The sequence below is a fragment of the Teleopsis dalmanni genome, chromosome 2 (assembly GCF_002237135.1).
Source record: "Teleopsis dalmanni isolate 2A chromosome 2, ASM223713v2, whole genome shotgun sequence".
In the NCBI taxonomy this organism is placed as follows: Eukaryota; Metazoa; Arthropoda; class Insecta; order Diptera; family Diopsidae; genus Teleopsis; species Teleopsis dalmanni.
In genome coordinates, this window is record NC_051847.1 from 24,694,624 (window position 1) to 24,703,762 (window position 9,139).

At 27.7% G+C, this 9,139-nt stretch overlaps 1 protein-coding gene across 1 annotated transcript; it reads left to right on the top strand.

Moving 5' to 3' along the window:
* The first annotated feature begins 604 nt into the window (after positions 1–604).
* On the top strand, positions 605–2,812 carry LOC119681999 (cilia- and flagella-associated protein 161-like). Its single transcript, XM_038095323.1, has 6 exons — positions 605–699; positions 1,520–1,608; positions 1,670–2,179; positions 2,265–2,366; positions 2,427–2,513; positions 2,635–2,812. Exons 2-6 carry the CDS (start codon positions 1,534–1,536, stop codon positions 2,737–2,739), a joined length of 879 nt encoding a protein of 292 aa, XP_037951251.1. The 5' UTR covers positions 605–699; positions 1,520–1,533; the 3' UTR covers positions 2,740–2,812.
* The last annotated feature ends 6,327 nt before the right edge of the window (positions 2,813–9,139 follow it).

Consider the following 9,139-nt stretch of genomic DNA (forward strand, 5'->3'; position numbering starts at 1 on the left):
ATACATATATAAGTTTATATATTTATATAATAATTTACACATATATCTAATATACTCATAATATTATATATTTGACTAAATTATAATGTGACCTATTTTTTAAACTTACATAAAATCCAACTGTTTTATATATTTAACATTATTCAGAAAATATTATAATATACTTAGGTTTGAACCGAAGTCAAAAAAACGAAAATTGGACTAGATCACACTTTGCATAGATCGACTGGTTATGACACAAGAATGGCGATTGAGTGGAACCCGATGGGTCAGAAGAAAGGGCAGACCTGCACACACTTGGAGAAGGCAAATTGATATGGAAATGTCACACATGCGGAAAAGTTGGGGAGAGTTGAAGCCACTAGCTAACAATCGTACCGAGTGGAAGATATTTGTTGCGGCCCTATGCTTAAGGATTCAATATATATATACATATATACTTATGTTTGAAACTTCCATCTATTTAAAAAATATTTAGAAAAATATAATGAACGACAATATTCATAAAATATTTATTTTTATTAATTTTATTGTTTTGATTTTCAAGAATTTCTTGTCATTAAATAAAATTTTCTTGTATAAATTATATATATGCATATTTTAATTGAACAGTAAATTAATTGTGAACATTTTAAGGACGACTAAAATCGAACCCTATTTATTTCATACAAAAATTGAGGAGTTATACCAAATTAAAAGGTATGTAAAACTGATAAATATTGAATAATCATGACCTGGAGTCAAATTTTTTCAAACTCTTCGCATCTATCATCCAAAGCTGGACCCAGATAGATGTTCTCAATTTACTTAATGTTCTTAGATTCATGGAAACCGTATTTTTAAACGTCTTATAAGACAAAAATAATTAAAACACTAGAATGTGGTATATTAGACAAACCTGCTACGAAAAACCAAACGCTTTCCTATATTGAACAAAGAGGAGTCAATCTGTTTACATGCCTTTAAGAACATTGAAACATTAATATGCACGAGAGTAGATTGAGTGCTAAGAATTTGTGTTGAAACAGTTTGGATGAGAGCATGGTGGAAAATATTGAACAGTTATGTCATTGTTCGGCTCTCTCCAGACAAAAAAATCAAGTCTTAAACGTATCTCTCCATTGAGGAAATTGTATAAATGGTTGCTTTTTAATATTTTAGTAGAGGTCGTTGAGGATGTGATATAAAGGATAATATAATAAATACTATATGTCTGGGACCCCAGACATATGTATGTGAACCAAATACTTCCTATGTTTGGTACTATCAAAATATTATTTCAAAATATGAGTATAATATCCCACTGTTTTAGACTACAATCTTTATGAATGGGTATTTAGTAAATTAATACTTGAGTTCAAGTAAATATATGTTGATCAAATCTTCAGTTGTGTATAAGATAAATCGATATGATTTTTTCAAATATTGTAAACAATTAAAAGTCTTGTAATTTAGTGGGACTTTATTAACTTTACTTAAACTATAACTTTTTGTTACATATAATTTTTTTCTTTAATAGTATTATCAACCAATATGTATTCCAATGTGGCGCACTATTGTTCTGAAGTTCGCATTGGTAATTGGTTTGAAGATATATGTCGCGAACGTGTGAGTATAACATTTTCAATTTACACATTAACAATAAGATTATTTGTTGGTTAAAATATAGGAGAAATATCAAAATTTCAAAAGTGCTCGTGACACTGGTCAGCTTATGGTTGAAAAAACTCGTCAGCTTTTTGACAATTTTCTGGGACATGTTGAATTAGAAGCACCAAAGGACACAATAAGTTATGGAGCAACTATACAATTACAACCTTACTATATACCTGGTTTCAATGATAAAAATGCAGTACCACCGGCGCTTTCTATTATTATAAACGAACGTGTGGTACGTTCTAGTCCAACAATAAACGAATTCTGTGAAGTAACAATAGCACCGTCCCCTAAGCCATATGTGCGTAACTCATTTCGTATTGTTCCAGCTGACAATTTCACTACCAATAGTGATCTTTTGCATTACGGTCAGAAGTTTCGATTAGAATGTATTGGTAGCCAAGAGAAATTATACCTATATGCGACCCCAAAAGCTCAGGATCTATCGTTACAAGTGCAAACTAATTACAAATCTTACAAAAGGGGTGAACTTAATATGCCAATTGGAATAGGGCGAGCAAGGGTATGTAAAATAGAACAAAGTTGATATAAATAAAATAATTATATTTTTAAATATTTATATAATATAAATAAAAATACATTTGAAGGATTTTGGTGTAGGTAAGCTAATACCCACTGTTTTCGCCGATTGGCATTGTCGTCATATTATACCTATAGAGAGATTTGAAACAGACGGATTGCCTATTCCAGTAAGTTGAATCATATATCAGTGGGTGTATTATATTCCTATAAGCAATATTGTTTTGCAGAGTAATAGTCCTTTGGTAATCACTCATACAACCACAAATAAAAACTTGGCTGTAGAAAATTGTGTTGTACAAACATTATTTGGACCAGTAAGTAAAAATTATTTAAACAATTTATATAATTTATAATAATGACTAGGTATTTTCTTCTATAATATATTAAATGTTACTAACTTATAAAATTAAATAAGCTAATATATATATTTTTTAGGAATATCTTGTCTCAGTACAAAACTACGCTGATAATTACAAACGTGAAAATTGGCAAAATGCATGGATGATAACTAATGGTTATCGCTTTAGAGCAAAACAATAATCAATGTTATATTAATTATTATATCATTTAGCTTAGTATAAATTTATTGTATTAATTATAAATTAATTATATATGCAGCAAAATTAATATTTTTAATTTGTGGAAATATAAAAACCTATGAGAATAAAATAAATAATATATAATAAAGTAAACTATAATACATTTTTCCAATAATACTTTTTAAATAATTTAAAAAAATATAATATATAATTACTAACGTAATACAGATGTTTAAACTAGTCCAAACTATACAAATATTCACATAATCCGTTATGAATCATATTGTTTATTGTTGTAAGAATCCGAATAGCTTGAAGTATCCAGATACTTGAAATTCTGTGTTTATGTGGTTTTTTCGAATTATCTGTATGAATACTACTACTGCTGTCCTTTAATTCTAGTAGAGCATAGGGTCTCAACAATTCTTCTAAATCTTATTTTGTTGCCTGCTTCTCTCGTTATTTGATCCCAGGAGTGCTGTGTGTCTTTAAGCTCCTGGTCCACTGTTCTTCGTCATGTCTAAGCCGAGGCTCCAGGGGGGACGTAGATCTTGTTTTATTATACAGAATGCTGCTTTTCTAAGCAAGTGGCGAAATCACTTCTATTTTCTTCTTTTGATATCATTGGCAGCTTATATTTGTTTTGTGCGTTCCTATAGATCGCTATTGGATATGCTCTCCGTTCACGATATTTACAGTATTTTTCTTAAGCATTTGTTTATGAATACTTGGATGCGCGATTGAAAAAAAGTCGTGTTTTCCATGTAGAATAACGTTGACTTGGCGTTCGATTTACAGATTCAAACCCTAGTAAAGAAGAAAATACTCGATTAAAGGAAAAAAATGTACATGGAGTCAATGTTTCTGTGCACTTTATATACATTTGGAGTCTTCCAGTTATCGATATGTTGTAAGTAAAATTCTCTTACTATTTGCAACCATGTGAGTTTGTGTTAAGGTATTTTTTTATCAATGTTAAACAATGCAACTTCAGATAAGATATGAGTTTCCGTTCCACGGTAAAGAATATGTCATACTATAAGGTAATAGTATTTATTTGTGTGAAACAAAATAATTCAAGTCTTGAGATATAAATGTAGGTCAACAAACTTTGTTTTAATGTATTTAAATATTAACAAAGACTTAAGTTGTTTTAATTTACAACGCTAAGACTAGAAAAGCATAAATGTTTAAAATAATATTCAAATAATAAAATGTACAAAAATATAAAATTCAATGCACATTATTTCTCATATGAATACATATATATGTATAATTAATCATCTCTTGATTTAGAACTACTTATGTAGGTATGTTTCTTTAGATCTAATATAACAGATAAAAAATACTTGGTTTGACATATAGGAACATGTTATTTTTAATTGCATCATTTTGAGTTCTTTCAACTCACTCTTAATTCTAATATAATCATTCTACCGTTTTTATATAACATCTGAAAATCTCTCTCTCTCTCTCTTACTCTTTCTTCCAAATCAATTTGCCAATGCCTACAAAATAAACCTCTGTTCTGCCAATAACTTACTTATTTGTGCTAAAAAATTTTATTCCAAAAGCATTGCTTTTAGGTTTGTGGTTAGTTGATGAAGATTAGATATTCAAAATATTTTTTTAGGTAGGTATTTAAATGCTCATTAATTTGTATAGTTCGACAATTGGTACCATCAATTTGTGATATGATGCATCATCTTAAAGAAGAAAGAAGGATCATTTCTTTTTCACTGAGGACCATTTCCTTGTGAATTTATACATTAGCCATACTTATTTCTCTTATTGATGTTCAATGAGTGGAATGTCAATTAGTATTTGGTAAAGAGAGAGGAAGCAATATTTAGTTTCTTCTTCTTCATTCCATTGCGTTCCTAGGGGAACATTGGGCCATAAGTGGTTACAGTGGTATCTAACGAAGAGATTGTGTTTAAACGTGAGTTTCGCACCTCCAAACTCGTTGTGCGTGCTGTCGAAGCAGGTGGATTCGCAGTATATGTACGGGTAGCATTTGGAGACTGTAATTCCATACAGTTGAAACTCATGTTATATTTCCGGAAAACAGTTAATGAAGGGAGCAAAGCGATTAGCTTAGTTTAGCTCTTCGACTTTACCGACAAGAGTGGGTAGCATGCTACCGCCGCCATCGCTTGAATATTCTACGTAACGGGATTTTTCACTACGTCAAGGTAGCAATCCCTGAGAAGGATATTTAGTTTAGGATTATATAAAATTTTTCTTAATTCTTTCAAATATGATTAAACAGCACTATAATAATACTTGTGCTTCATCACATTTAACAGCTAACAGGCATTGTACTTCCAGTGTTTTATTTTTACATGGATGACAACAGTAACCCAATAAACACACATTTAATGTTAATTTCATTAACAATAGCATAGTAGAATATTTGTTTACTTTGCTTAGCAGAAGCTGAAAGCATTCGTATTTATATATCCTGGGTTCTCTATTATGATTCTGATTAAAAATTATTATACCTTTTTAGCACATAAACTTCAAATTTCACTGAGTTTCTGGGCATGTGGAGATTCAAGAAAATGAGAAAGCCGATGAACTCGTCAGTAAAGAACTCTTCATGGTATGATAGAACCTGAACCTTTTTATAGTTTAGGCCAAGGAGCTTCGGAAGGAGGATCTTTAAAAGGACCTTTAAAAGTCTTTCAGTTCTGAGAAAATCTAAATTGCTATGATGTAGGTATAGTAGCAAGAGATTCTAATTCTTTATTAGCGTATCTAAGAACATACTACCAATATTGACTGGACTGTTGACTGGTTACTGTAGGTTAAAAACATATCTGATATTTGTTTATTGTAAGTATTTTTTCATTATGACGTTACTGAAATTTAGTCTTCTACGTAAGATACTAAAAATAAAATAATTTCTAAAAATAAAAATATAATCCCAAAATACTATCAAACAAGATAACATAAAATGTTATAATTTAATTAAAAAAATTAAAAAATCAAAAATTTTGCATAAATATAGCAACTTAAACTCACAGATATTTTAGATAAAGAAACTCATTCGCAATTAAATTCAAAATAAGCAAAATTTTATACAATAAAATCGTGTGAAAATTTGAAACAGAAGTGTCCCATGAAAGTTTCGCTTCTCTTCAACTTCATTTGTTTACAATTTACTAATTTACATTTTTCCGATTAAATTTCAAAAATGTTTTGAAACTTAACAAATAATTATTTGCATTTGCAACATATATGCAAATATCGTATAAATTTGTTAGCATGCAATTTACGAATTATGATAAAGCAATAATTATTATTACGAAATATAGATATTAATATACATATGTATAATATATGTGTATAAACGCTCTCCAAAATATAAGTCAATAAGGTTCAATTATTTTGTTTTTAATTAAATAATAATTGTTGTGAATTTTATTTGAGAAAATTAATAATTAACGATTTTAATAGATATCTATATCTATATCTATATCTATATCTATATCTATATCTATATCTATATCTATATCTATATCTATATCTATATCTATATCTATATTTATATCTATATCTATATCTATATCTATATCTATATCTATATCTATATCTATATCTATATCTATATCTACATCTACATCTATATCTATATCTACTTCTATATCTATATTTATATTTATATCTATAGCTTAATCTGTATCTATATCTAAATCCATATCTATAACTATATCTACATCAATATATATATATATATATATATATCTATATCTACATCTGTATCTGTATCTGTATATATATCAATATCTTTATCTTTATATATGTCTATATCTATATCTATATTTATAAACATATGTACCCAGTAGAAAAAGTGGTCTTCGAAGACATTGTCTTCAAGACGGTCTTTGATACCGCGTCCGCATTTTCAAGCAAATTTGCAAAACAATTGCTCAAAACATGAATGTAAATACTCTTTCTTTGCTTTCTCTCTCATTTTTAGTGTTCACAGCAACGTATTTGAATTTTGCATCAGATGACGCTGTTTTATAAATGAACTGACGCAATAATTTTGAAGTGTAGTGAAATAAATATTAAAAAAATCAAAATAAATAAAGAAACAAAATCATTAAACTACGAAATATTAAAAAAAAAGAAATTAAATCAAAACAAATTAAATAGTGACTTAGTTCCTGGAAAAAATATTGATATTAATATTGAAGACAATAATTCCAGTGAAAGTTGTTTTAGAAACGAAACAAAGGATGTTGAAAATAAAAAAACTGAAAACACTTGTGAAAAATTAGCTGTTATATTTAAAAAACACAGGATTAACAGGCGTTGTAGTAATGATATTTTAGAACTCTTAAGATCAGAAGGTTTAATTGTACCAAAATCCTCTTCAACGCTTTTGAAAACATATAAAACTTCAACATTTGATGATAGCGAAATGCTATAAATTATTTTATATTAGTTTTAGTTAATTTTAGATATGCTAAGTTATATTAAGTTAATTATTTAAATTAATTTTCATTATGTTTACTAGTTTTTACTAGTTTATTATTAATATCTTAATAAAATTTGTAATAATTTATAATAAAATTTATAATTTATTTTTAAAACTTTTAATTTTGAATGTAATTTAAGAAATTATTATATAAAATAAATAAAAGTACAAAATACAACAATTTCTTTCTACTTATTTAAAGAGAAAATTGAAATTCATTTAAAATTTAAAGAGCGCAATAAAAGAGTAGAAATAAAAAAAAGGGTGAAAAAATTATATGAGCACTGCACTAAGAGCGCACAACTTTCTGTCGAATGCGTCCGTTATGCAAGACATTGTCTTCGAGACGGTCTTCGAGACATGTACGCAAAAATTCATTGAAGACATTTGGCTAATTTGTATGAAAGTGTCTTCGAAGACCGGCATACATTTGGATCGATCGGTCTTCATGTATGTATCCATGTCTTGAAGACGTCTTCGATGACGGATCGATCCGTTTTCTACTGGGTATATCTATATCTATATCTATATCTATATCTATATCTATATCTATATCTATATATCTGTATCTATATCGATACGGACGGTTTTATTTGTTGTGATATCTTTTTATTTACTTATATAGTATTGTTTAATATACGCCAATAAGCATTACTAGTTAAAGGTCGCTTTAATTTGAAGTACAGACACCCACCTGCTGGTTTCTCGGTCAAAACGGTGTCTCGTCGTGGATTGTACTTAACTTCGTGCTTACTCTTGACTTTTCCGATACAGAAAGTTATATCACTAGTTTAACTACCACCTGCATCGCTTTTGAAGTCATTGCTTTACTATGTCCTTCAACACGATAAGTCGGCATTCCTCGAAGATGTATTGGAACAAAAAAATAATTTTGGTACATAATATCACTTTTTCTACACGAACTCCAACATCATCATATGTGAAATATTGATAAGATTTTTTTGCTTTAAGTCGTATATTAACAAATTAAATAAATAAACTAAATATTTTTTTATTACTCACACTTTTAATTTAATTTTTATTTTAAATTTCGTTTGATAAGTAGACTGTTTAATGCTTTAAAAATATCATCTTAAATGTATTAATAGCTATATTTATTTATATTATTTAATTACTTTTAATTTAAATTACAAATGTGGTATGCTCTTCAAAACAGTATGTATGTTTATACTATTTTTTATTAATTTTTATTGCATAATTACACTTAAACTTTAGCCTCTCTTAATCATCAAGCATAAATTCTTAACCTAAGTTGATTGCACACTTTTATGGATTTGTCTGCGGGGTTCCACATTACAAACATTTTATATTCAAGAGTAATAAAAATGAATATCTTTTATTAAATAATGTATTTGAAATCAGTGTCTACACAATTATTGAAGATACTTTGATGTCTGCACTGCTTATGCTGTATAAGACGCGCATATATCTACAATGTAATTTGAAGATGGCATTTAATTTTCTAACCACAGGTTGCAAGTAACTCTGAATTCATAATTATTTTTAATTAAGCATTAAAGTTTATTTTTTTTTAGCAATAAAATATCAATTTTATTTAATAACTATTTTATTTTATAAAAATAATAGTTCAAAGAGCAACATATTCAGTTTTGTTAACAATAATAATCATTAAAAATTTGTAAATAACATATAAATATCTATTATTTCTAAAATTTGTTTGGATATGAGAGCACTTTATATTTTATTGATTATTTTTTTTTTTTAATCTAAGCTGACTAAGCTGATTTAACTAAGCTGATATATATTGTAATGTATGTTAAGATAAACTAAAGTTCAAATGGCCGTTAACTCAAAAAAAAAAACTAAATATTTAAAGAAGTGCCAGCTAATAGCACTAAAAACTTAAAAAATGAGAAGAATACAAATTTCA

What these genes read in the sequence shown, in the direction of transcription:
- LOC119681999 (XM_038095323.1), top strand. Translation starts at nt 1,534, where the DNA reads ATGTATTCCAATGTGGCGCACTATTGTTCTGAAGTTCGCATTGGTAAT. An exon ending in TTGGAATAGGGCGAGCAAGG is followed by an intron (nt 2,180 to 2,264) that starts GTATGTAAAATA and finishes ATACATTTGAAG; the next exon opens with GATTTTGGTGTAGGTAAGCT. An exon ending in CAGACGGATTGCCTATTCCA is followed by an intron (nt 2,367 to 2,426) that starts GTAAGTTGAATC and finishes ATTGTTTTGCAG; the next exon opens with AGTAATAGTCCTTTGGTAAT.